Source organism: Melanerpes formicivorus, unplaced genomic scaffold (assembly GCF_026170545.1).
Source record: "Melanerpes formicivorus ecotype bairdi unplaced genomic scaffold, bMelFor1.0.p_v2 SCAF_349, whole genome shotgun sequence".
NCBI lineage: Eukaryota > Metazoa > Chordata > Aves > Piciformes > Picidae > Melanerpes > Melanerpes formicivorus.
The window spans coordinates 79,561-106,557 of NW_027142701.1; the positions used below are offsets into that span (position 1 = coordinate 79,561).

The following is a 26,997-nucleotide window of genomic DNA, read 5'->3' on the forward strand; positions in this document are numbered from 1 at the left end:
CTTGCTCTGACCTTCCCTGGCTGTGGTTGTGAGGATGTGGGGTAGCAGAATGCTTGAGAGCAATGGGGAGAGCACCCCAGGCAGCAAGTCCTGCCCCAGCAGCTGCCACTGCACAGGGGGAGCCATGGCAGCTCTGCAGTGCCACTCACACAGGCAGCGCCACCTGGCACCTTGCCCCCAGCTGCAAAGCCAGCCCAGATTTCAGTAGTGCAGTGCCAAAGGGGAGGAGGAGGGATGGGTAGGGAAGGCACTGACCTCCCTTCCCCCCACCTCTGAGATTCTGCAGTCCTGTCCCAAGAGACCTTCAAGATCATCCAGTCCCAACCCCCACCATGGGCAGGGACACCAGCCTGGCCTTGAACACCTCCAGGCAGGAGGCAGCCACAGCCTCCCTGGGCAGCCTGGGCCAGGCTCTCCCCTCCCTCACTCAACAATTTCTCCCTCATCTCCAGTCTCAATCTGCCCTCCTGCAGCTTCCATCCACTCCCTCTCATCCTGGCACTCCCAGCCCTTGTCCAAAGCCCCTCCCCAGCTCTCCTGCAGCCCTTGCAGGTACTGCAAGGCTGCTCTAAGGTCTCCCTGCAGGCTGAACAGCCCCAGCTCTCCCAGCCTGTCCCCACAGGGGAGGTGCCTCCAAAGCACTCTGCTGGAAGTCCTCTTGCTAGCTGTCCACACAAGCTGCAACAGGATTGTTTCCACAGCAATCTCAGAGAGCCTCCTGGACATCTTCTAAGCCAGAGCCTGAGATGTTTAGAGGCAGCAAGCTTAAGAGTATTAGTGCTCAGTTAATGAAAAGCTTGAGGCAGAGAGCACAGTCAAACATTGGGCATGGGGGAGTGGGGGGAAGGGAAAGAGAGGAAACAGAGACAACTGTAAGAGGAGGTCACAAGATGCCTGAAGAGATGCAGCTACTCAGATGCCAAATCCTTCAATGCAAACAGCTCTGAGTGTCTGATGATGCCCCCACTTGCCACAGTGAACCTCTCCACAGAATGGCTCAGATTGGAAGGGAGCTCAGAGGTCATCTACTCCAACCCCCCTGCCACAGCAGGGACACCTCAGCTGCTCAAGGGCTGATCCAGCCTGGACTTGAACAGCCCCAGGCAGGAGGCAGCCACAGCCCCCCTGGGCAGCCTGTGCCAGAGTCTCAGCAGCCTCACACTGCAGAGCTTCTTCCTCAGCTCCACTCTAACCCTGCTCTCCCTCAGCTTTAAACCATTCCTTGTCCTGTCTGCAGACCCCCTCAGGAGAAGTCTCTCTGCAGCCTTCCTGCAGGATCCCTTCAGGTCCTGGCAGGCAGCTCTGAGGTCCCCGTGGAGGCTTCTCCTCTCCAGGCTGCACACCCCCAGGTCACTCAGCCTGTGCTCACAGCAGAGGTGCTGCAGCCCCTGGGATCATCCTTGTGTCCTCCTTTGCACTCACTCCAGCAGCTCTGTGTCCAACAGAAGTAAGCCTGGGCAGAGCTTTCCCAGCCCCATGTCAAACAAAGGCAGATGGTTGCTGTGTCAGAGGATCCCTTTGAGGCCACCCCAGTCCCTGAGGTTTAAGATGGCTTCAGAATAAAGACAGAACTCAAGATACCCAAACCCTCCACGAAGCTGAGCCTAAAACCCCAAGCTGCTCAGTTCTGACAGCTGCTTTTGCTCTGATCCCTTTTGTCTGCTTGCAAGCTTCCTTTCTGGCCTGTTCTGAAGCAGGAATGGTACCAACCAGGTGCATGCAAGGGGAGATTACTCTGAGGTTGTTTTCCCCATGTACAGCACTGAATGTGACATAAAATAGCAACAGAGCAGAGTGGCAGCAACCTGAGCTGCTGCATTACCCCCCAGCCCCATCTGCCCCTTGCAAATCACAGCTCAGCCATCAGGAAGCAATTCAGAGCATTTCCTGGAGCAATGTCAACTTGTGACAGCCAGAGCTGCACTGGCTCTGAAGTGGAACATGGAGCAGTTGTTGCTTAAGAGGAGGAGAAGCAGCTTGAAGAGTGCCATGAGCAAACAGAGGAGCTGGCTGGAGGAGGGCAGGTTAGCTTTGGGGGGGATAAAAATCAACCCAAACCCAACCCCAAGCCAAACCTAAATACATTCATAAGTGACTAAAAACAACCCCCAAGCAAATAAAAATCCAACCCAAGCCAAAAAAACAAAACCCACAAAACCCCAACAAAGCTCCCAGAAGCCCCAAATCTCAGCCAAACCCAAAGCACCAAACCCAGCCCCACCAAAAAAGACCCAACAAAAACCAAACCCCAATTAACAATAAAAACAACACAAAACAATCAACCAACAAAAAACCCAACCAAAAGTGCCCCAACCAAAAGAACCCATCCATAAAAAACCCAACCAAAAAAAACCCAATCAAAAAAACCCAACCAAAAGAACCCATCCATAAAAAACCCAACCAAAAATACCCAATTAAGGACCAACATAAAAAAAACCAACAACAAAATCCAGCCATAAAAAACCCAACCAAAAGTAATCAATGAAAAAACCTAACAAAAACCCAAACAAAAAACAATCCATCCATAAAAAAACCTCAATCAAAAAACCCAACCAAAAAATCCATCCATAAAAAAACCAATCAAAAATACCCAATAAAAAAACCCAACCAAAAAACCCAACCAAAAAAATCCATCCATAAAAAAACCCAACCAAAAATACCCAATAAAAAAACCCAACAAAAAAACCCAACCAAAAAACCCAACCAAAAAATCCACCAATAAAAAAACCCAACCAAAAAACCCAACCCAAAAAAATTCCAACAAAAACCCCCAACAATAAAAAACCCCAAGCAAAAAAATCCATCCATGAAAAACCCAACCAAAAATAGCCAATAAAAAACCCAAGCAAAACCCACCCCAAAAAATATAACAAAAAAAATCCAACCAAAAAATCCCAGCCAAATAATCCCAACCAAAAAATGCCCAACAAAAATCCATCCATAAAAAGACCCAACCAAAAAATCCCAACAAAAAAAACCCAACCCAAAATGCCCAACCAAAAAACCCAACCCATAATGCCCAACCAAAAAACCCAACCCAAAATGCCCAACAAAAAAAAAAACAACCAAAAATACCCAATAAAAAACCCCAACAAAAAATCCAACAAAAAAACCTCCAAACAAAACAACCCAAGCAAAAAACTCCATCCAAAAAAACCCAACCAAATAAATCCATCCAAAAACCCCATAAAAAACCAAAAAACAACAAAAAAACCCCAAGAAAAAAAATCCAACAAAAAAAAGTCCTTCCATAAACCCCCCTCAAAAAATATACCTAATAAAAAAACAACAAAAAAACCCCAAGAAAAAAAGAAATCCATCCAACCCCCCCCCAAAAAAAACCCAAAAAAATGCCACCCAAAAAAACCCCAACCAAAATCCCAACCCAAAAAAATCCATCCACGAAAAAACTCAACCAAAATACCCAATTAAAAACCCGACAAAAAAAAAACCAACAGCAAAAAAAATCCAACCAAAAAATCCAATTAAAAAAATCCAATTAAAAAATCCAACAAAAAAAATCATCCATAAAAAACCCAACCAAAAAAAACCTCCAAAGAACCCAACTAAAAATACCCAACCAAAAACCCCCAATAAAAAACCCAACCAAAAAAACCCCAACCAAAAATACCCAATAAAAAAGCCAACCAAAAAAGCCAACCAAAAAAACCCCAACCAAAAATACCCAATAAAAAAGCCAACCAAAAAACCCCAACAAAAAAAACCCCAACCAAAAATACCCAATAAAAAAGCCAACCAAAAAAGCCAACCAAAAAAGCCAACCAAAAAAAACCCAACCAAAAAAATCCCAACTAAAAAACCCATCCATAAAAAGCAACCAAAAAAAGAAAGCAACCAAAAAAGAAAGCAACCAAAAAAGAAAGCAACCAAAAAAGAAAACAACCAAAAAAACCCCAACCAAAGAACCACAAAATTCCCAACCCCCCAAAAAAAACCCTCCAAAAAACCCCAACAAAAAACCCTCAAAGAAAAAAACCCATCCAAAAACCCCAACCAAAAAACCTAACAAAAAAATCCATCCCCAAAACCCCCCTAACAAAACCCCCCAAAAACCCAAGCAAAAAAACCCCAACCATGACAAATCCAACCCCCCAAAAATCCATCCAAAAACCCCAACTAAACAAAACCCAACCAAAACCCCACCCCCAAACCCCAGACAAAACCCAATCCAAACAAAGTAACCCAACAAAACTCAACTCAAACACAAAAAAAGCCAAACCAGTCCCAAATGAAAGCAAATAAAAGTAACCCAATGAAAAAAAAACACAGTACAAAATTCTCCCCCAAAACACCCAAAATTGACCAAAACCACCCAAACTATACGAACTAAATGCCAAGCGCCTCCAAAAGCCAAGCTCCAAGCCCTATCCTAAACAAAAGCCAAGCCCCAAGCCCCACCCAAAACAAAACCAAGCTCCAAGCCCAACCCAAAACAAAAACCAAACTCCAAGCCCCACCCTAAACAAAAACCCAAGGCCCACCCTAAACAAAAACCAAGCTCCACCCTAAACAAAACCCAAGCCCCACCCTAAACAAAAGCCAAGCCCCAAGCCCCACCCTAAACAAAAGCCAAGCTCCAAGCCCCACCCTAAACAAAACCAAGCACCATCCAAAAGAAAAACCAAGACCCAAGCCCCACCCCAAACAAAAACCAAGCCCAAACCTCTACCCTAAACAAAAAGCCAAACTCAAAGCAAACCAAAACCCCAAAACAAAACCAAACCCGACCAGAACCAAATTCAAACCCAAACCAAACCCAAACTCAAACCCAACCAGAACCAAACTCGAACCAAACCCAAACTCAAACCTAACCAGAACCAAACTTAAACCCAACCCAAACCCAACCAGAACCATACTTGAACCAAACCCAAACTCAAACCCAACCAGAACCAAACTTGAACCAAACCCAAACTCAAACCCAACCAGAACCAAACCCAAACCCAAACCTAACCAGAACCAAACTCAAACCCAACCAGAACCAAATTTGAACCAAACCTAAACTCAAACCCAACCAGAACCAAATTTCAACCAAACCCAAACTCAAACCCAACCAGAACCAAACCCAAACTCAAACCTAACCAGAACCAAACTCAAACCCAACCTCAAACCCAACCAGAACCAAACTCAAACCAAACCCAAACTCAAACCCAATCCAAACCCCAACCCAAACTCAAACCCAAACCAAACCCAACCCCAAACTCAAACCCAACCCAAACCCAAACCCAAACCCAAAGTCAAACCCAACCCAAACCCAAACTCAACCCCAACCCCAAACCATCTCATGGCTAATTCCTAACCCCCCTGCAGGGCAAAGGTGATCCAGGCTGGCAGCCCAGCAGCAGTTGGGGCACATCTGGCCTTGTGCTTTCCATTTCCCCTGCTTTCACCCTCTCCTTGGTGCCAACCAGGCCTCCCCCACCGCCAGCACAGCTCTGGTTTGCTCAGTGCTAGGAGGCCAAGCAACTGCTATGTCTAGAAGCCGATTTCTCTCTCAGGGGTTGGTGTTGCAGGGGCTCAGGTGATTAATGCTGGTTTAGTTGGTGTAGTTACTGGGCTAGAGAGGTTGTTAATCTGTAAGGCTAAGAGAGGAGGAAACCAAGAAGAACAGAAAGGAGAGAAGAGAAAAACAACCAAGAAACCGAACTAAAGAAGCTGGCTAAGGGTCTGGCAAGTCTTATACCTCTTGTTTCTCGGGCCGGGTCCAGGAGGCCTGGAGAGGACAGATATAGAACACAACAACAACAGAGAAACAGCAGGAAGAGGTTATCAGAGGCTGCTTTCAGGTATCCCAGCCCAGGCACCACGCTGGGGGCTGTGCACATGCAGGCTCCCAGGAGCTGAGCAGCTCCAAGTGTGTGTGTGTGTGTGGGGAGGGGGTGAGCACAGCTCCCTCTGCCCGACCTGACCTCCACCTGAGGCTTGCAGGCAAAATTAGGTAGCCTGGAAATAGGCCTTAAAATGCTGAAACAAAGGCTGATGATGCTCTAAAGACTGCTGCTGGTTGGACATAGAATGGCTGAGGTTGGAAGGGACCTCTGAGGTCATCGTGGGGTCCCCCAGAAAAGGCTTGGATGTGGCACTGGGAGCCATGGTTTAGCTGCCAGGAGGTGTTAGGGATGAGGGAAGAGGTTGGACTTGAGCAGCTCTGAGGTCTTTTCCAACCTGGCTCATTCTATGATCCGCTCCAACCTCCTGCCATGGGCAGAGAGAGCTCCCAGCTAGACTTGGCCTTGAACACCCCCAGGGAGGAGGCAGCCACAGCCTCCCCAGGCAGCCTGTGCCAGAGCCTCACCACCCTCCTCTGGAGCCACTGTTTCCTTTCTCCTATCTCACCACTGCTAGGAACCTTTCCCCAGTGTCCTGAGGAGGGGATTCTGCTGGCCTAGGTCACTGAGCTGCAGAGCCAGGCACAGAGCTGGGCTCCTGACACCCACACACCGATGGCCATCAACACCCAGCTCAGGCAGCTCATGCATCTGCACCCCTTTGACATGCAAGGCTGTGCCAGGAGACCCTCAGCTGCAGAGCACTGGAACAGGCTGAGCCTGCTGGGCAGGAGGCAGCTGGGCAGGACCTCCCTCCTCCAGCTCACCATGCTCAGGGATGTGTAGACCCAATCCTTACTGAGCTCAGGGCAGCCAACCAACAGGCATCAGTGAAACATGCAGCAACCTCCCCCACAGCCACACATGTCCCAGGCAGAGGAAGCCACCACCAGTGTGGACCACTGACTGCAGACCCCAAGTTGCTGGGTTCCAGGTTTTTTGTCCCCCACCCTATCATTTATCTTTTTCTTTTCCCCCTTCTGGTCTCTTTCAGTTGCAGCCTGATCCAGGAGGCAGAAATCACCTGCTAATGAACATCACAGCTGTGATGGCACTGCTGAAGGTGAGGCACAAGCACTGCTGAGGGGTGGATGTAACAGAGCACACAAGAGTGACACTACAGAATGGAGATGGGAGCTTAGGAGATGAGCATCAGGACCACACTCTTGCTTCCACAGTGCTCCTGGTGAACACTGTGAGACCCAGATGGTGCAGGCAGTCTCATGTGGGTGCCTTGAGCAAGGGGCAAAGGCTTTGCTTGTGAGCAGAAGCTGAAGAGAAGCTCACAGGGAGCTGCAGGGCATAGGACACTGCCATCATCTGCTCATTTCTGTCTCTGTTCCTCCTGTGGTGCCCAAGATCCTCCAGAGCTCAGCTAGGAGAAGTCAGCAGGGTCCCTTTTTGATGCACCACTCATTCCCCACACCTTGCCCTGCTTACAGCCCTCCCAAGCTCCCTTTCAACCCTTGCCACTGACTCTCTGTGGAGTCAGAACAGAGGGAAGTTGAAAGACTTCCTTCTCCCCTTGGCCATTCAGAACCCGCCAGCTGAAAGGAAGGTGAAGGAGAAGCAAAGGCCCTTCCCACACTGCCTGAGTCTGCTGTTTCCTGGCCATGGCTCTCACAGGTGTGGGGAGAGGAGGCAGGAGTCCATCCTCCAGCCTGCAGAGTGTGATACCAACCCCCCCTCCCCAAGCCAAGGGGGGACACAAGCTCTGAGCAGCATCATGCAGGGAAGAGATGGGGACCAAGAGCTTCCTGCATTCCCTTCCCTTTGGAAGTTGCTCAATGGGAGCATCCTGGCTACAGCAGGGAGCTCCTGGGAGCTGCCAGTGTGGCTGAGCCCCTGGATCACTAAACCCAAAGCTACTCCTAAGCCCATCTCAGGAGATACAAAGCAGACCATGGATTTGAGGCAGGGAATCCTCTTTGCCCACTTAAGAGGGAAGGGGGAATAAAAAAGGTCAGGAAATGAAGCAAGTTCAAGTCTGAAGTGTTTGACCTGCACCTCCCAGCCAGCAGCACTTTGCTGAAGGTGTTCAGGGACTCACAGAACTGTTTGGGTTGGAAAAGGCCTCCAAGAGCATCCTGTCCAACATCAACCCAGCCCCACCATGGCCCCAAGTGCCATGGCTGCAGGTTTCCTGAACCCCTCCAGGGATGGGGACTCCACCACCTCCCTGGGCAGCCTGTGCCAGTCCCTGACCACTCTGGCATCACAGAGATTGTTCCTCATCTCCACCCTAAGCCTCCCCGGGCTCAGTTTCAGGCCATTTCCTCTCATCCCATCACCTGGTACTGGGGAGAATGGGGGTTGGGTCCCTGTGGCTGAAGTACCAAATGTTCAGGAGAGTTAAGGAACCTCCAGGCCTTTAAGAACCTGAAGTGTGACTACAGCAGCAAGCAAAACCTGAGAAGAGAGATGCACTCAGTCCCTGAGGTAAGGTAGAACAGCAGCAGCAAAGCCAGAATCAGAGAATGCCAGGTTGGAAGGGACCCCAAGGATCATCTGCTCCAAGCCTTCCAGGTGAGAGTGGGGTTGAAAGGAGCTGGCCCAGCACCCTGGCAGGCTGAGCCTTCAAGCTGTGCAGTGGAGGGGACTCCACTCCCATCCTCCTCCAGAAGCAGTAAGTGGATAGCAAAGTGAAGGCATGCCTTGGGCTGCAGCAGAAGGCTCCAGCAGAGCTGATCTGAGGTGAGCATCCTCTGGCCACCTCTCCCCTTCACCTGAGCACACAGCATGAGCTGGAGAGTGAGAGGAGAACCCAACCCAACACACACAGACAAATCCTGCCTGGGAAGAGCTGCACAGTGTAGGACACAACAACAACAATCAACAATCAACTGAATCAATCTTTGCCCCCCAAGGTTTGAACATGAGACACATGGCAGTAACCTCAAACCTCTGATTTGCCCCCACAGCAGGGATGAAACTAATCAGAGCAAGAATCTCTCCCTCCATGCTGATCAGCAGCTTCACAGCAGGAGAGATGGGAGGCTCAAAAATGCTTAGCAGTTTTGCCACTGGCACCTTCTGCCCTTCCTTGGGCTGGGCAGAGGGAGAGCTGGGGCTCTGCACACTGCTCCTCCTGCTGGCTCCTACCTGAGGGAGAGTTGCTGCAGCTTTTCTGTTCCCCTCCCTCCCCAAAGCTCTTTTCTGGGCCTGTGATTCAACCTCTGGAGCTAGCAAGAGTGAAGGGTTTGGCTCCTCACACTGCTCCCCCAGGCAAACCTCCCCCTGCCCAAGCAGGGCCCCAGCCATGCTGTATGGAGAGCCCAAGCCAGCAGCTGCTGAAGGCAATGGAAAGTTCTCCCTCAGCCTTGCAGGGGTTGCCACTAGCCCTGAGATCCAAGAGAGGGGGAGGAAGGATTAAGGCTGCAAAGCTTTGGCAGCCTGATTAGAAAGTCACAGATCAGCAGTGTGGTGGTGAGCTGGCAGCATGAAGGCAGCTGGAGCAGCTCTGCCACAGAAGGGTTGAGGCTGGCAGGGACCTCAGAGCTCATCTACTCCAACCTCCCTGCCCATGCCCAGGGACACCTCTCAACCAGCCCAGGCTGCTCAAGGCCTCATCCAGCCTGGCCTTGAACACCCCCAGGGAGGAGGCAGCCACAGCCTCCCTGGGCAGGCTGTGCCAGTCTCACCACCTCCCTGATGAACAACTCCTTCCTCAGCTCCAGTCTGACCCTGCTGTCCCTCAGCTTCAAACCATTCCCCCTGGGTCTGTCTGCAGACACCCTCAGGAGAAGTCTCTCTGCAGCCTTCCTGCAGGATCCCTTCAGGTCCTGGCAGGCAGCTCTGAGGAGCTCCTGGAGCCTTCTCCTCTCCAGGCTGCACAGCCCCAGCTCCCTCAGCCTGTGCTCCCAGCAGAGCTGCTCCAGCCCTTGGAGCATCCTTGTGGCCTCCTCTGGCCTCAGCCCAGCAGCTCTCTGCAGGAGGGCAGCAGTGTGGACACCTCTGCTGCTTTAAGGCTTTCATAACCTGCCAGCTGCTGCCTTCCCAGGGAGTGAGGACCACTGCAACATCCAAGGCAGCTGAGCCTTCAGATCCTCTGCTCTCAGATGATTAACAGCCAACAGCTCCTCACCCCAGCCTCTCCCTGCCTCTGAACTACACTTTGTGCCACTCTGATGGGACACCCACAGCAGCAGAGCACATCCTCCTCATCTCCTCTAGATAATGAGGCCCATGGCCCAGAAATAAAACCAACCCAGCACTCCTTGGAAGCAAAAAAAAGGAGAGAGAAAGAAAAACTGCTAATTATTTTTGCCTCTGGAGAACAGAGATGGAGCTGATGTGAGCTACAGGAGGTGAGCACAAAGGCAGCCAAGGCTTTTGTGCTTCTGAAGCATGCAGTGCTTGAATACAGCACAGGAGGGCAAGGAGGGGCTGCATGAACAGGCTCATTTTGGTCCACTGCACCTCTGAGAGGCAACACCTCCCCACCTGCCACCCTCCCAGCTCATGGCAGCTGCAGGGTGCTCCTCTCCACCCCTCAGCTTGGAAACAAGAAGGAGGGGGTGGGGGGGTGGCAAAAAAAGCCTCTCACAAGCTCCCTGCAAGTGCAGGTCCCTGTGGAAACTCCTCTGCAGAGGCTCCAGGGCCCTGCTGCTTCTCTAGCAGCCAGGACCCTGAAGCACATCCCCAGCTGCTGTGAGCTGAGCTGGCTCTTCAAACACCAGCACAGCCCCAGCCTGCCTGCAGCTGTGGAGCTGCCCCTGGCACAGGCAGCCCCTGGCACAGGCAGCCCCTGCAGGACCACCCAGCTGCTCCCTCAGGAGGGGCAGTGCCCCTGTGCCCACGTGCAGCTCTCATGCAGCCTGCAGCAGCCCAGGCAGGCAGAGCCAAGGCAGAGTGTGGCCCTGGCAAGGGTTTTACCTTCTCCTCGCTGCTGATGTTCCGGGTGGAGGTCCTCCAAGTGATGGAAGGGATTGGGTCCCCTGAGGCCTCACAGGTCAGTGTGATCTGCTCCTCCAGCTCCATGGCTGTTTTGTTCTCCACATAAGTGATTTTGGGTTTGGCTGCAAGGAAAAGCACAGCTTGCATCCAGCTGGGGCTGGCAACAGCTCTGTCTGAGCCAGGCAGCACTGGGGGGCAGGGGAGTAAAAGGCTTCAGAACTGGCCCAAGCTGAGTGCCCCGTGGGGAAGGGAGCAGGATGACCTCTGGGCACAGGCTGCCTCCTTCCACAGCTGCAAGATCTTTCCTGCACATGCTTCCAGCAAGAGAGGGCTAGAGGAGGCTGCATCTGGGGCAGAACCCATGCATGGATGAGTGGATAATCCCAGGCCCTGGCAAACCTTCCAACTGCCTACTTTCTCTGCCTCAAATTAGCCTTTGGCTAAGCTGCTTTGTCAAGGGGCTGCAGAGGGGTGGGCCAGGCACAAGGACATTCCTCAGCTCTCCTAGACTGAGGGGAGGCCAGGAGGCTGCTGATGCATTCCTGCAAGCCTGAGGTCAGCCAGCAGCAGTGGGGTGGAGGTCACCTCCCTTGCCAGTGTACAGCAAGCCTCACCCAGGTGCTGAAGCCCTTTAACTAGCAGCCTTGGCTGGGTGAGGACTCAGCCCTCTGGAGCACCCCTCAGCACCTCTGCACAGGGCTGAGCTGCTTTACCCAGAAGGGAAGCAGGATGGTGCTGGGCTCTGGTTCAGACACAGCATCTCTTTTGCCTGTCATGGTGGCAGGGGGACAGCAGCAGCTCTGGGAGGAGGAGGCTGGGTCCAGCTTGCAGCAGTGAGCTGGACTGGGAAGGGGGCACAGCAAGGGCATGGTTACCAAAGACTTTGAGGTGAATGGTAGCATCCTGCTCTCCAGCCTTGTTCTCAGCAATGCAGATGTACTCTGCTTCATCACTCTTCTCCACCTTCTTGATGGTGAGCTCAGAGCCATCGTAGTTGAAGCTGTACTTCTCTTCATCATCAGCCTCCTCTATGGGCTCCCCATCCCTGCAGGGCACAAAGCACACACTGCTGTGCTGGGGAGGAGAAGCAATCAAAACCTCTTCCCTTTAGGCTGCTGAGTGCTACAACTGCACTGCTGCACTCCCAAGTCCTCAGGCTGAGGGGGGCACCACCCCCTCCTCCCCCCATGGCCTGCAGAGCTCACATTTTGATCTGTTCCTCATCTCTCCCTGCTGCACCTTGCACCTTCTGACACACATCACAGCCCAGGCACAAGAGCTGCAAACCCCACTCGAGGTGGCTTCTCTCCTTGCACACCAAGGCAGCCTTCCAAGCTGGCATCACTGTGTTCCACACAGGCAACCTGTCCTCAATCTGCCCCCCACAGGGCTGCAAACTGCCCAACAGGGAAGTGCAGCCCTGAAGAACTAAAGGGAAAGACTTCAGGTGTGGCTCTAAATCACTGCAAGTCACAGCCCCCACTTGTGAACAAGCTTCCCCCACCAGCTGGTAACCAACTGCCCCATGGGACAGGCCTGGTCAGCACCAATCACTGAATGCCTTAGCCTGGGGAGCACCTTGAAGATCATCTACTCCAAGCTCCCTGCCATGGGCTGGGACACCTTCCACCAGTGAGCAGATTGCTCCAGGTCTCATCCAACCTGGCCCTGACCTCCCATCCCTGGAGGTGTTTGCAGCCAGGCTGGATGTGGCTGTGAGCAGCCTGCTGTGGTGTGAGGTGTCCCTGCCCATGGCAGACTGGCTGAGCCTTGAGGCCCCTTCCTACCCTGGCAGTTCCCTGATTCCATGACTGTGAGACCACCCCTGGGACGTGATGAGGCCACTCTCTATCTTGTGATAGAGAATCTTACTGCAGCTCAGCTGCTGCTTTCCCAGGCCCTGGGGCTCACCCCCATGCTCACACACAATCAGGCCCTCACACACAGCATCTTACTTTGTCCATGTCATGGTGGGCTCAGGAAAGCCATCAGCATCACAGGCCAAGGTGACAGACTGGCTGAGGTTGGCAGTGGCATTCATGGTGCTCTGCCTGGCACGCACAGAAGGAGGGACTAGAAGAGAAGGAATCCACATTCATGTTAGGAAGGAGAGAGGATGTGAGCAGGGCTGAGCCCTGGCAGGCTCACAGTCAACCTGGGTGACAGCAGCTGAACATGAGCCAGCAGTGTGCCCAGGTGGCCAAGGGCATCCTGGCCTGCAGCAGGAAGAGTGTGGCCAGCAGGAGCAGGGAGCTCATCCTGCCCTGTGCTCAGCACTGCTCAGGCCACACCTGGAGTCCTGTGTCCAGTTCTGGGCTCCTCAGTTTAAGAAGGAGATTGAGAGACTTGAAGGTGTCCAGAGAAGGGCAATGAGGCTGGGGAGGGGTCTGGAGCACAGCCCTGTGAGGAGAGGCTGAGGGAGCTGGGGTTGCTTAGCCTGCAGAAGAGGAGGCTCAGGGGAGACCTTCTTGCTCTCTCCAACTCCCTGAAGGGAGGTTGGAGCCAGGTGGGGGTTGGGCTCTTCTCCCAGGCAGGCACCCAGCACCAGAACAAGAGGACACACTCTCAGGCTGTGCCAGGGGAGGTTTAGGCTGGAGATGAGGAGAAAGTTCCTCCCAGCAAGAGGAATTGGCCACTGCGATGTGCTGCCCAGGGAGGTGGTGGAGTCACCACCCCTGGAGGTGTTCAAGAGGGGCTTGGATGTGGCACTTGGAGCCATGGTTTAGTTGTCAGGAGGTGCTGGGTGAGAGGTTGGACTTGATGAGCTCTGAGGTCTCTTCCAACCTCATTGATTCTATGATCTCTGCCACCAGCAAGCCAACCCCCCTGGGGCCACCACCTGCAGGTCTGATGCAAGAGCTCTCCAAAGCAATCAGCACAGGGAAGGGAGGACAGAAAAAACCCCAGTGCTCCCTCTAAATCAGGAGCTGCTGAAAGGTCTTTCAAGGTCTCTTTTGCCACAACCATCTCCTGTAACCACCTCCAGGTCTCCGCTCCCAGTCGAGGCGGCAGGGAGGGATCAGCGAGCCGGGAGGGCAGCCCTGCAGCCACCTTTGCAGCAGCAGCAGCCCAGAGTGCAGGCATCAGACCCCCCTGCCCCTGCCCAGAGCTGCTCACCGTTTACAATGACCTGGATGTCCTTGAAGTTGATCTCCCCCCGGGCCAGGATCCTGCCCTCGCAGCGGTAGGTGCCCTCGTCCGTCTTCTTGATGCCGCGGATCTGCAGGTAGTTGTTGGACAGCACGATGAACCGCACTGGGGAGACAGCAGCAGGGGGCTCTCAGTCAGCAAGGTGGGCAAGCACCTCCAAAGAGAGCATCCACTCCAACCAGAGCCTCACTGTGTCCAGAGAAGGGCAAGGGGAGGGGTCTGGAGCACAGCCCTGGGAGGAGAGGCTGAGGGAGCTGGGGTTGCTTCGCCTGGAGAGGAGGAGGCTCAGGGGAGACCTCATTGCTCTCCCCAGCTCCTTGAAGGGAGGTTGGAGCCAGGTGGGGGTTGGTCTCTTCTCCCAGGCAGGCAAGCAGCACCAGAACAAGAGGACACAGTCTCAAGCTGTGCCAGGGGAGGTTTAGGTTCAAGGTGAGGAGAAAGTTCTTCCCAGCAAGAGGAATTGGCCACTGGAATGTGCTGCCCAGGGAGGTGGTGGAGTCACCACCCCTGGAGGTGCTCAAGAGGGGATTGGATGTGGCACTTGGAGCCATGGTTTAGTTGTCAGGAGGTGCTGGGTGTTATGCTGGACTTGATGATCTCTGAGGTCTTTTCCACCCTGGTTGGTGCTGTGACAACCCAGCTGCCACAGCCACCAAACTCTCCCTTGAGGTGCCAGGTCGACAGCTTCCTGAGCACCTTCCTGAACACCTCCAGGGATGGGGACTCCACCACAGGACCACAGAATTAACCAGGCTGGAAAAGACCTTTGAGACCATCAAGTCCAACCTACCACCCAGCACCATCTAATCACTAAGTGCTAATCAATAAGTCCACAGGTTTCTGGAACCCCTCCAGGGATGGGAGGAGGACTCCAGCACCTCCCTGGGCAGCCTGTTCCAACCCTGCCCACTCTTGCAGTCAAGAGGTTGTTCCTCATCTCCAACCTAACCCTCCCCTGGCACAGTCTCAGGCCATTCCCTCTCCCCCTGCTGGTGGTTCCCTGGGAGGAGAGGCCAGCACCAGCCTCACTCCAACCTCCCTGCAGGCAGCTGTAGAGAGCAGTGAGGTCTCCCCTCAGCCAGGGGTCCTCAGGGAAGCTCACTGCAGCTAACAGCTTCTCCTCTCTTTGCCCTTTCTGGGTTGAGGCAAGGCTCAGTGCAACACAATTTCCCTTCCCACCATTTAATGGAGACTCTGCTCTGACCCTGCCAAGAAAGGAACCAGATGTGGGCAGCAGGCAGAGTGCTCTGCTGCCTTTCAGCATGGATAAACGCAGCCAGCAGCACCCAGACAGACACACAGACACCTTCACACTTCATTGGAGCAGACAACAAAGCAATCTGCAGCCTGCCCAAGGTTGGCAGGGTTCAAGTCTTGCCAGGAACAGATGTGGGAATACAGCTGAGGCAGGAATGCTCCACTGGAGGCAGGGCTCTGCACTCCCTCTGCCAGGGAAAAGCCCTCTGGGCATGACAGCCTGCATCACTTGCAAGGAAGAGGAAAGCTTCTCACTCGCAAGGAGCTCTCAGCCCTTTCTCCTCAGGACAGCTGGAGAGTGTCTCAGCATGCAGCTCTTCTGCCTGCTGATGCTTTCTTGTAGCTGATCTTCTTGCCCCCCTCTGGCATTCTCTGGCCTATTCCAGTGCCAAGGCCCAGTGGCCACTGCTGGGGCAACATCACTGCCCTGCCACTGCCAAGCCTCAGCACCCTGCATAGCTCCATTCACATCCTAAGGCCTAGAGTGTTAGACACAAAGTCCTCTTCTCCTCCCTGCTGACCACTACCATTCTGTCCTCCTGCACTCCTTGAGGGCAGGTGGAGCTTTGACCAAGACATCCCTGGTGCCTTACCATCTTTTTTCAGGATAACATCCCTGCCTTTGTGCTTCCAGATGATGGTAGGAGGCAGTGAGCTGACCACATCACAGACAATGACAGCATCATCCCCTTCCTTGAACTCCTGAGGGGTGGGAGCATTCTTGAACATCAGCTTCTCTGCAGACAAGGGGAGAAGGAAGTCACTGCAGCTGTCTCAGCACACCTCCAGCTCTGCTGCTGACTCAAAGCAAGCCCAGGGGACAGCGCTGTCTGGAAGCCCTGCTCCTGAGGGCAGGTTCAAGGTGTGCCTGATGCAATGCCCTGCAACACAGGAAGCCTGTTCCCCAGCCCTGCCAAACCCCCACTCTCCCCAGCTCACCAGCCTGCCCACGCTGCAAGGCAGAGAAGCTGAACTTGGCAGTGCTCAGCTCCCTGGCAGGGATGGGAGGAGCTGCTGGGCAGCAGGCTGCTGCCCCCTTAGAGCCCTCCTGGAGGTGCCAGCCTCCTCCCTCAGCACTGCTCTGACCTCACACCAGGCCTGTCACCCCCAGAAGCTGCTCTCTCTGCTAACTCCTCCCAGACATTTAGGCTGTGCTAGAATCTTCTCCTTTTACCCCTTGCCCTCCTGCCTTGCAGCAGAGCTTAAGCTGTGGGCAAGCTGAGGATCTCAGAGCGCTGTGGGCAAGCTGAGGATCTCAGAGTGCTTTGGGCAAGCTGAGGATCTCAGAGTGCTTTGGGCAAGCTGAGGATCTCAGAGCGCTGTGGGCAAGCTGAGGATCTCAGAGTGCTTTGGGCAAGCTGAGGATCTCAGAGTGCTTTGGGCAAGCTGAGGATCTCAGAGCGCTGTGGGCAAGCTGAGGATCTCAGAGTGCTTTGGGCAAGCTGAGGATCTCAGAGCGCTTTGGGCAAGCTGAGGATCTCACAGTGCTTTGGGCAAGCTGAGGATCTCACAGTGCTTTGGGCAAGCTGAGGATCTCAGAGCGCTGTGGGCAAGCTGAGGATCTCAGAGCGCTTTGGGCAAGCTGAGGATCTCAGAGCGCTGTGGGCAAGCTGAGGATCTCACAGCGCTTTGGGCAAGCTGAGGATCTCACAGTGCTTTGGGCAAGCTGAGGATCTCAGAGTGCTGTGGGCAAGCTGAGGATCTCAGAGCACTTTGGGCAAGCTGAGGATCTCAGAGCGCTGTGGGCAAGCTGAGGATCTCACAGCGCTTTGGGCAAGCTGAGGATCTCAGAGTGCTTTGGGCAAGCTGAGGATCTCAGAGCGCTTTGGGCAAGCTGAGGATCTCACAGTGCTGTGGGCAAGCTGAGGATCTCAGAGCGCTTTGGGCAAGCTGAGGATCTCAGAGCGCTTTGGGCAAGCTGAGGATCTCACAGTGCTGTGGGCAAGCTGAGGATCTCAGAGCGCTGTGGGCAAGCTGAGGATCTCAGAGCACTTTGGGCAAGCTGAGGATCTCAGAGCGCTTTGGGCTGGGAGAGACCTCCAAAGGTCATCCAGTCCAACCCCCCCCTGCCAGGCCAAGCTCCTAGTCCCTTCTCACCCTCCCAACCAAGACAGAAGGTGTGGGGGGCTGCACCTCCTTCCCATCCCCTTCCTCCTCCTCCCCCCCTCCCAGGGAGGGGCGCAGGGGCTGCCCGCCCAGCCTGGCCCCCAGCGCCTGCAGGGGGAGCAGAAAGCAGCCCTGGGCGCCGCTGCCTTACGGAAGATCTTCACGTTGACAGTGGCCTCCGAGTCCCCCTCCTCTGTGCTGCTGACCACACACTTGTAGATGCCAGCATCGTCGATGTTGGCATTGTAGATGGTGAGGGTGGAGGAGAAGTCATCGTTGCGCACCACCGAGATGCGCTGCTGGTTGGGGGTCAGCTTCTCCCCGTTGGGGGAGAACCAGGAGATGTCTTTGTACTTGGCCTCCCCTGCCACTGGGGATGAGGAGAGAGAAACACAACAGAGCAGGTGTGAGGAGAATCCCAGCTGCAGCCAGGAGCGTTCTGCACAAGCCTGAGGCAGGGGAAGGGTTTGTGGTGCCCGAGAAGCAGGCAGAGAGAATGCTCCCTCCCGGCGCTGGGAGCGGGCAGCTGCTGGGCTGCGAGGAGAGCGCTGGCTTGGGGTTAGAACCTGAAGGGGGGCACTCCCTCCAGGGACCCCTGAAGGGGGGCACCCCCTCCAGCCCAGAATGGCCCTCCTGGGACCCCATGTCCTACTCTTTGCACATCAGCCTGGGGAGCAGAAGTCTCTCCCTGCTTCACCTCCACCTTGCTTTCCAGCACAGCCAACATCTGCAGGCCTGGCTCTGCCTACCAGAGCGGTGCAGCAGCAGCTCTGGCACTGCTCAGCCCCAGCCTCCTGCTGCAGTCATTGTAAACCCCAATTGTCATGGAGTGGTTTGCAGGCTGTCTTGTTCCCTTGCAGCTCACATCTCTGCGCTCCTCACTGGGGCTTTGTTGTGTGGGACAAGCTCTCTATTATTGGAAGGGGCTTGAATTGAATTCCAGAGGTTCTTCTGCATGCAAATCAGATCCCAACAGCCTTTGCTCAGAGCATGCCTTCAGTTTCAAAGCCCTGGCCTCAACCAATTACTCTGCAGCTCAGCACTCTGGGTTCAGATGAGCTCATTGCTTGCTCCTGAGGAAGCGTGGGCCACCTGAGGGCATCGTGCTCCCAGAGCTCAGCCCAGCACCTCTCTGCTTCCTGCACTGCTCCCCCACACTGATTCCTCCCATCACACACCACCCAGCTGCTCTCAGCAGAGGGCAGGTGGATGCTGGCTTGGGAAACCACCATGCAAGGGCAGGAGCTGCTCTGGGGCACAGGGATTGCACCAGCCCCGTGCAGGAGAGCAGCCTGGGGCCGCCGGGGGCCTGGGCAGGCAGTGGATGGTGGTCCCAGGAAGGCAGCAGCCTTAGAGCCCTGGGTTGCAGAGGTAACAGCTCCCAAGCCACTGGGCACTCCCAGGGCTGCTGCTAGCAGCTGATGGGAGAAACCCTTTGGAAAACCAAAGGCTTCCCTCTGCACTGAGGAGAGCTAAGAGCAGTGGGCTGGAGCAAGGTGCCTCTGTGCCCCAGCCTGGGGACCTGCTTGGCCATTCTCCTCCCTTTCAAGCAGCTCTTTTCCCATTCTCAGAGCTCTTTGCTGGAGCTGCTTTCTCTTGCTGGGTCTCAAGGGAGGATACATCTACTGTTTCCAGCCAACAACAGAAGCTGCTTTGCCACTGGCTCTCATAAACCATAAGGGCACATGAGAAAGACAGACTAAACCACCAGGAGATGGTGGTCTGGCTCCAGCTAGACCTGGAGCTTGTCTCCCAGAGCTGAAACATTGGTTGGCCTTCCCCAGCAAGCCCAAGAGAGAGCCAGGAGCCATCACTCACCTTGACATAAGAAGAACTTGGACTCTCCAACGCTGATCTCCCCCTGGCTTGGAACAATGTCCACTTGTAGAGAGGCTGGGAAGGAGAAGAGCAGACAGGAGATGGTCAGACAGCAGGGAGGGCCTGCAGCAGAATGGGTTTGCCAGCCTGGCAAGCCCTGTGGGAGAGGAGCACAGGGTGGAGGACCTTAGCCTTCATGAGCAGTGCTCTCTCTCGGTGTTCAGCTGAAGGTTTAGGGCCATGGAGCCCTGAGGAGCCAAAGCAAGCTGCTGACACTCAGAGATGGGATGGGATGGGGTGGAATGGGATGGAATGGAATAGAATGGGATGGGATGGAATGGGATGGGATGGGATCAACCAGGTTGGAAAAGACCTTTGAGCTCATCCAGTCCAACCTCTCCCCCAGCACCATCTAATCAATTAAACCATGGCACCAAGTGCCTCAGCCAGGCTCTTCCTAAACACCTCCAGGGCTGGGGACTCCACCACCTCCCTGGGCAGCACATCCCCATGGCCAAGCTCTCTTTCTATGAAGAACTTCTTCCTAACATCCAGCCTGAGCCTCCCTGGGCACAGCTTGAGACTGTGTCCTCTTGTTCTGGTGCTGGGTGCCTGGGAGAAGAGACCAACCCCCTCCTGGGTACAACCTCCCTTCAGGGAGTTGCAGAGAGCAAGAAGGTCTCCCCTGAGCCTCCTCTTCTCCAGGCTAAGCAACCCCAGCTCCCTCAGCCTCTCCTCACAGGGCTGTGCTCCAGACCCCTTCCCTTGCCCTTCTCTGGACACCTTCCAGCATCTCAACCTCTTTCCTAACCTGAGGAGCCCAGAGCTGGACACAGGACTCAAGGTGTGGCCTAAGCAGTGCTGAGCCAGTCAACCTTCTGACTTTCTCTCAGAAAGCAACCAAGAGCAGCCCAGAGTGGCAAGAGAAAGGAAAAGCAGTACCAGGGCAGGGCAGCCCAGCCCAAGGATGGGCACCAGGCTGCTCAGCAGCTTCAGGCTGCTCAGCCAAGCACCACCAGGCAGCAGCAGGGTGCTGGAGCTGACTGGGATCCCATACAAACCCAGAGCTCTTCTCCCTCTCTCCTAACACCCCAAGGGACCTCTCTGGCTCTTGGGGGGTTGCTGCATGCTGGGAAGGCAGTGGGCAAAGGCTGCTGCTGTTAATGCTTCTCATGCCACTCTCAGGTGCTGTCTGCTACAGCTGGAAATGGGGAGGGGGGTGGGGAAAAAAGGCTCTGTAGAGAGCTGAGCTGCTCACCACCCCAGAATCCAGCATCTGTGCTCCACCTTGCATCTTTCCTATGGCTGTCTGGGGCTCAGCAGATGAAAAGAGCAAGAGAAAACCAACCAGGCCCCCAGGAGATGCCTCACAGCAAAGAGAGATGGAAGGGGCAGGCAAGAGAGCTGAGCCCAGGCAGCAGCATCCAGCTCTCAGGGCTTGTCCTTGTCTTCCCTGCAGGCTCAGCTCCCCTCCTGCATTTCAGTGCTGGGCAGCTTTTCAGCAGAGTGAAGCCTGGAAACCACCCCTGGGACACAGCCAGGCAAAGCTTTCTGGGGTCTCAGGCATGAGGGACAGGAGAACAACCTTGGCTGCCATCAGATCCCCCAGTCCCTGCCTCCAGCAACAGAACTCCTGGGCAGGCTGTGCAGAGGGGCAGCAATTCCCTCCCCAGCAGTCCCTCTGCAGAGCAGCACAGTGCCTCCCACCATGACCCCCCAGGATGGAACAGCCTGGAGGTGTTCCAGGCCAGGGGGGAATGAGAGGGAATGGAATGGAGCTTGGGGAGGGCAGATGGAGACTGGAGATGAGGAGGAAGTTGTTGGGAGTGAGGGTGGGGAGAGGCTGGCACAGGCTGCCCAGGGGGGCTGTGGCTGTGCCCTCCCTGGAGGTGCTCAGGGCCAGGCTGGATGAGAGCTGTGCTGGTGGGAGGTGTCCCTGCCCATGGCAGGGGCTTGGGACTGGAAGCTCTTGCAGGTCCCTTCCATCCCAGCCCATCTCTGGCTGATCTGCTGCCATCACCACCTGCACACACACAGAGGCTGGTCACCACCCTGCCTTGAATCACACCACTCACTCCTCCCTTGCCCAGCTCTCTTGCCTGGTGGGTGATCAATCCACCACAGCCAGCACTGCCCTGGGTTTTGAGCACTGCTTCATGCTCTGCAGTTGAGGCAAACAGGACTATTTCTTTCCCCCCCCCTTTCCCCCCCTCTTCATTTAATAGACACTGGCAGCCCATTGGTATTCTGCTGCCAACTTGAAGCAATAAAGGCCTCTTCAGCATCCCATAATCACTGCATTAAAAGGGCCTCTTTGTAACCACACAATAACACTTTTTATAGCTCTGCCCTCCCTCATATCTTTTATCTGGTTGCAAAAGTTCCCCCAGCCCCCCAAGGAGTGCTGAAGAACTGCCCATTGATTAAAGGCAACCCAACACAACCCCCCCCAGACCTCTGCTAATGCAACTTCCTCTTCCTCTGGAGCTCCAGACAGCTCAGTTCTGCAGTCCCACAAAAGCAATCAGCCCAAGGGGAGCAAAGGTCTTGGCCAGAGGCAGGGAGGGTGCAGCCCTGCAGGGCCAGGAGTGAGGCAGCCACAGCCCAGGCTCTACCTGGTCACTCAGCCAGGTGCTGCTTCATGGACTCCTGGAAGTAGTTGGGCTTGGGAAAGGCCTCAGGGAGCATCCAGACCAACCAGCAACCCAGCCCCACCATGGCCACCAAACCATGCCCCAAGTGCCATGGCCACAGGGGTCTGCAGCCCCTCCAGGCATGGGGACTCCACCAGCTCCCAGGGCAGCCTGGACCAGCCCCTGACCACTCTGGCAGCAAAGGAATTCTTCCTCACCCCCAGCCTGCCCCTCCATGCTCACTCCTCAGTCAGTGCTGCCTCTGCTCCAGCAGCTGCACAGTCCCCACTAAGCCTCCTGCCTTCAGTACCAGCACTCCTGGGCAGGTATCACAGAATCACCAAGGGCTGGAGAGACCTCAAAGCTCATCCAGTCCAACCTGGCACCACAGACCTCATGGCCAAACCATGGCTCCAAGTGCCACATCCAATCCCCTCCTGAACACCTCCAGGGATGGGGACTCCACCACCTCCCTGGGCAGCACATCCCAGTGGCTAACAACTCTCCCAGTGAAGAACTTTCTCCTCACCTCCAGCCTAAACCTTCCCTGGCACAGCTTGAGACTGTGTCCTCTTGTTCTGGTGCTGGTTGTGCAGAGGGGAAGCAACTCCCTCCCCAACAGTCCCTCTGTTGGTCTGCACAGTGCCTTTTACCATGACCCCCCCAGGATGGAATAGCCTGGAGGCATTGCAGGCCAGGTGGGGTGAGAGGGGAATGGACTGAAGCTTGAGGAGGGCAGAGTGAGACTGGAGATGAGGAGGAAATCCTTGGCAGTGAGGGTGAGGAGAGACTGGCACAGGCTGCCCAGGGGCACTGTGGCTGTGCCCTCCCTGGAGGTGCTCAGGGCCAGGCTGGAGGAGAGGGAATGGATTGAAGCAGAGGGCAGATTGGGACTGGAGATGAGGAGGAGGAAATCCTTGGCAGTGAGGGTGGGGAGACTCTGGCACAGGCTGCCCAGGGGCACTGTGGCTGTGCCCTCCCTGGAGGTGCTCAGGACCAGGCTGGATGAGGCTCTGAGCAGCCTGGGCTGGGGGGAGGTGTCCCTGCCCATGGCTGGGGGCTGGCACTGGATGATCTTTGAGCTCCCTTCCAACCCAGGGCATCCCATGAAGCAGGACACTCGTGCAGGCAGCCTGCCCCTGCCCCTGCCCTGCTGCAGAGGGCTCTGGCCAGGACAGTTTCCCATCTCTGCAGTGGGTTCTAAAGAGGCAAACTGGCAGCCTAGGCCCTTGGCATGAACTGGGCTTTGTGGCAGCTAGCAGAGAGAACATGCAGCTGAGAGCCAGAGCCTGGAAGCAAACCAGCACAGAGCTGCAGCTTTCTGTCCCCACTGCCTCTCCTGGGGGTGACATCCCCCTGTGACAGGCAGGGGGAAGCTAAGGGAGGATTCCCCACCCCACTGTGGCTCAAAGGAGCCTCAGGAGCAGAGCCTGAGGCTCTCTGCTTAAAGGCTCTGCCTTTCATTCCATCCATGTCCAGCAACTGATCAGCACAGCACACACACAAGTATCTGCTGGGCCCAAAGCCCCCCAGCTCTCTGCCCCAGGGGGAGGATTTGGCAAGCTTGGGAGTTCAGCAGATTATGGTGAAAGCCCCCAGGACCTAATCCCCAACAAAGGCTTAAGGAGACAAAGCCCTGCCTCCTGTCCAGGGCACTTCATTACCAATCCACTGAGTGCTCAGGAGGAGGAGGAGGAGGGAGGCAGGCAGGCAGCTGGGACTGATCTCAGCTGCTCTGCAGATCCAATTCCTCCCCCATCACCATGGCAACCACTCAGTAATGCTGCCATCAATTGGAGGAGGGGATGGCTGATACCTTTGGGGGATATCAGATCATAAAGATTCAGAGAGGAAGCAAACAGCAGCTTGCCACAGTGCCACAGACACAAAGGGGAAAGGGAAGAGCAGAGCAGCATCTGAGGGAGGACCTGCTGAGAGGAAAAACCCTGGCACAAAAGCCAACAGCCCCCAGGGCAGCGGCCCAGGGGTGTCCTGCAGAGGATGCTCTGTGCCCCGATGCTCTCACACCTCTCTGACCAACACACACAGGCTGCAGAGAGGGCACAGCCCCTGCCCCCCACCGCCCTGCCCCACTGCCAGCTGAGCCCAGGGCTCCCCAGCACAAAACCACAGCACAGGCCTGGCTGGGAGAGACCTCAGAGATGATCCAAGCCCAGAGATCCACAGACAGAGAGCAGGGGCAGCTCTGGCCCTGGGCAGTGCCCCAGGCTGGCTGCAGACCCTCTGCCTGCTCAGCCAGCCCCAGGGCCAGCCACACTCTTCCACCCACTTCACCCTGCCCTCAGCTGGAGAAAAGAGGACCCCCAGCCCCCCCAGCAGGGTGAGGTGGGGTTAGGGGATGGCAAATGGCCTCTCCAGAAGGGCTTGGTGGCTGCTGGGGGTGGGAGAAGCTTGGCTGAGGCTGCTGCTGTAAGAGGAGCAGACACTGTCCCCTTGCAAGGCAAACATGCTCCAGATTGCTCCTTCAAACAGCACAACCCTGCCTGCCTGGGGCTCTGGCCCCCTCTGCCCCCCTCCCAAGGCACAAAGTTGTCTCTCCAAACCCAAAGCCCTCCTCCAGCAGTCCCACCTGCAAATCCACAGCCCCCAGGAATGGATGCCTTGGATTCTTCCAGCTTCACCCTGCTTGTGTCAGCAGCTGAAAGCAGAGAGCCAGCCAGCCCCTGGGGAACCACAGGAACACAACCAGGGAAGCCTCAGAGGCTTCTCCTGTGCCTAAGTGGCTAAGGCAAGAACAGGGATTGGAGCTGCAGGAGGGCAGATTGAGGCTGGAGATGGGGAAGAAATCCTTGCCAGTGAGGGGGGAAGAGGCTGCCCAGGGAGGCTGTGGCTGCCTCCTCCCTGGAGAGGTTCAAGGCCAGGCTGGATGAGGCCCTGAGCAGCCTGGGCTGGTGGGAGGTGTCCCTGGGCATGGCAGGGATTGGATCTGGCTGATCTTGAAGGTCCCTTCCACCCCAAACCTTTCTCTGGATCTGTTTCAGCTGGAGGAGACCTCTGAGCTCACCAAGTCCAGCCTCCCACCCAAGCCCACCATGGCCATCAAACCAAACTGCACTGACCCCCAGGTCAGGGCAGAGGTAAGCAGCAAAGCAGAGACCTGAGCTGCTCTCTGTGGCCCTTCAGCTGCCAGAGCCAACAGGAATGGTTCATCATCAACCTGCCCTCCCCCCTGGCTTGTCACTTGCTCTGCTGCTGGCAGAGAGAAGGATGCAGCCTGTGGAGTGCCTGCTCTGCCCTGCTGAGAGCAGGAGTGCAGCTTCCCAGTGCCTCACTCCTGCAGAGCAGCTTTGCACCCCAGCAGCCCAGGCTCAGCCTCTCCCCTCCCCTTCCTTCCTACATTCCCCTTCTGAGCTCTGCTGAGCTGTGTCAATGAAGGACACCCCCAAGCTGGAGTGCTTCACTGCAAGCTTCCTGAGGCACAGCAATGCTGCACCACTGCCCCAGTGCTGCCTGCAGGGGGGAATGAAGAGTTTCTCCCTCACCACTCTCCCCTCTCAGGCTGAGGAGGGGTCAGAGCTCTGCACTTCATGGCAGTAAAGCCCCAAGCTGATTGCCAGGGGCTGCAAGCTCCACTGCCTCCTCCTTCACCAGAGGACAGGAAAAGTGATGTCCAAGGCCCCCTCCTCCAGAGGAGCTGCTGTGGAGATGCAGCCCACAGGCAGGGATGCTCCTTCCCTGCAGGTGTTCCAAGAGCCAGGCTCTGCCCACTGATGTCCAAGGACAGGATGAGGGGCAGGGGGTGCAAGCCAGAGCAGTGGAGGTTCACTGTGAGGCTGCTGGAGCAGGCTGCCCAGAGAGGCTGTGCAGTCTCCTTCTCTGCAGACATCCCAAACCCACCTGGGTGTGCTCCTGGGTGATGCTGCTCTGGCAGGGAGGTTGGGCTGGACCTCCAGAGGTCCCTTCCAACTCCTACCTTCCTGTGATGCCTGTGCCAGCAGAACCAGGCCACCACTGCCCACACCAGCCTCCTGCTCCTCCAGTGAAGGTGCACCAAGCCAGCCCAGCCCCTTGTAGCCCAAGGGCAGGGCACAGGGAGGACTGTTCAGTGCTCCTGGGAATTTGGGGGCTTGCTGAACACAGTGGGATGGGATAGGATAGGGTAGGATAGGATGGGATGGGATGGGGTAGGGTAGAATAGAATAGAATAGACCAGACCAGACCAGGTTGGAAGAGACCTTTGAGCTCACCCAGTCCAACCTCTCACCCAGCACCATCTGATCAACTAAACCATGGCACCAAGCTCCCCATCCAGCCTCTTCCTAAACCCCTCCACTGATGGGGACTCCACCACCTCCCTGGGCAGCACATCCCCATGGCCAATCTCTCTGGCTGGGAAGAATTTCTTCCTCACCTCCAGCCTGAACCTCCCCTGGCACAGCTTGAGACTGTGTCCTCTTGTTCTGGTGCTGGCTGCCTGGCAGAAGAGTCCAGCCCCCACCTGGCTCCAACCTCCCTTGGGCTAACACCACTGGGAGCTGCCAGCAGGGTGTGAGAGTGCTTCAGGTAGGGAGGGAACTGGAAAGGCCTTTTGCAGCTCCCCCATGGCTGGAAGGCCCAGGGGTGCAGCAGGTGGTTGGTCAGCACCCTTAGGGCCTCTCCCCCTGGAACAAACCCCAAAGCACTCCAGCAACGAGAGCAGAAGGCAGCAGCTTAGGGAGAGCACCATGCTAATGCAGTGACCTATTTGCTCAGCCAGCAGAGGGATGAGAAATGCCTGCAGGCAGGGCTCAAATCAGTTTGTTTACTGCCTCTCCCCTCTGCTGCTGCTCAGCTCTTTGCACTGTGTCAAGCTACAGGCAACAACACATTAGTAGCCCTCCTCTCATCAGGCACCAGGACGTGCAGAGGAGGAAGAGCTGACACAGCTCCAAGGCAGGCATCGCTCACAGCTCATCACTGCATGGCTCAGGCTGGAAGGGACACCTCAGAGAGCATCTCCTCCAGCCTGGTAAGGGTAGAGATGGGGGTGGAGATTGAGAGAGCAGAGAGGAGAGCCTTCAACAACCCCACAGCAGCCCCAGGCAGTGCTACAGGCTGGGGGCAGAGTGGCTGAGAGCAGCCAGGCAGAGAGGGACCTGGGGGTGCTAGTGGATGGTAGGCTGAACATGAGCCTGCAGTGTGCCCAGGCAGCCAGGAGGGCCAAGGGCATCCTGGCCTGCATCAGGAAGAGTGTGGCCAGCAGGAGCAGGGAGGTCATTCTGCCCCTGGACACTGCACTGCTCAGGCCACACCCTGAGTCCTGTGTCCAGTTCTGGGCTCCTCAGGTCAGG

General features: G+C 55.6%; 1 protein-coding gene across 9 annotated transcripts in view; it reads right to left on the minus strand.

Annotated features, from left to right (window-relative positions):
* Nucleotides 1–26,997, minus strand: part of NCAM1 (neural cell adhesion molecule 1) — a 99,832-nt gene that overhangs the window by 37,777 nt on the left and 35,058 nt on the right. For 6 of the 9 annotated variants that reach the window (XM_068170346.1, XM_068170345.1, XM_068170352.1 and 3 more), the window contains exons 2-9: nucleotides 19,074–19,148; nucleotides 17,407–17,625; nucleotides 15,743–15,886; nucleotides 13,860–13,997; nucleotides 12,698–12,815; nucleotides 11,618–11,787; nucleotides 10,722–10,864; nucleotides 5,702–5,731 (exon numbers count right to left, since the gene is read on the minus strand). In XM_068170346.1, the coding sequence (XP_068026447.1) occupies nucleotides 5,702–5,731; nucleotides 10,722–10,864; nucleotides 11,618–11,787; nucleotides 12,698–12,815; nucleotides 13,860–13,997; nucleotides 15,743–15,886; nucleotides 17,407–17,625; nucleotides 19,074–19,148 (1,037 nt within the window). The remainder of the gene's footprint in view (nucleotides 1–5,701; nucleotides 5,732–10,721; nucleotides 10,865–11,617; nucleotides 11,788–12,697; nucleotides 12,816–13,859; nucleotides 13,998–15,742; nucleotides 15,887–17,406; nucleotides 17,626–19,073; nucleotides 19,149–26,997) is intronic. The other 3 variants (XM_068170348.1, XM_068170347.1, XM_068170353.1) reach the window with 1 other exon arrangement.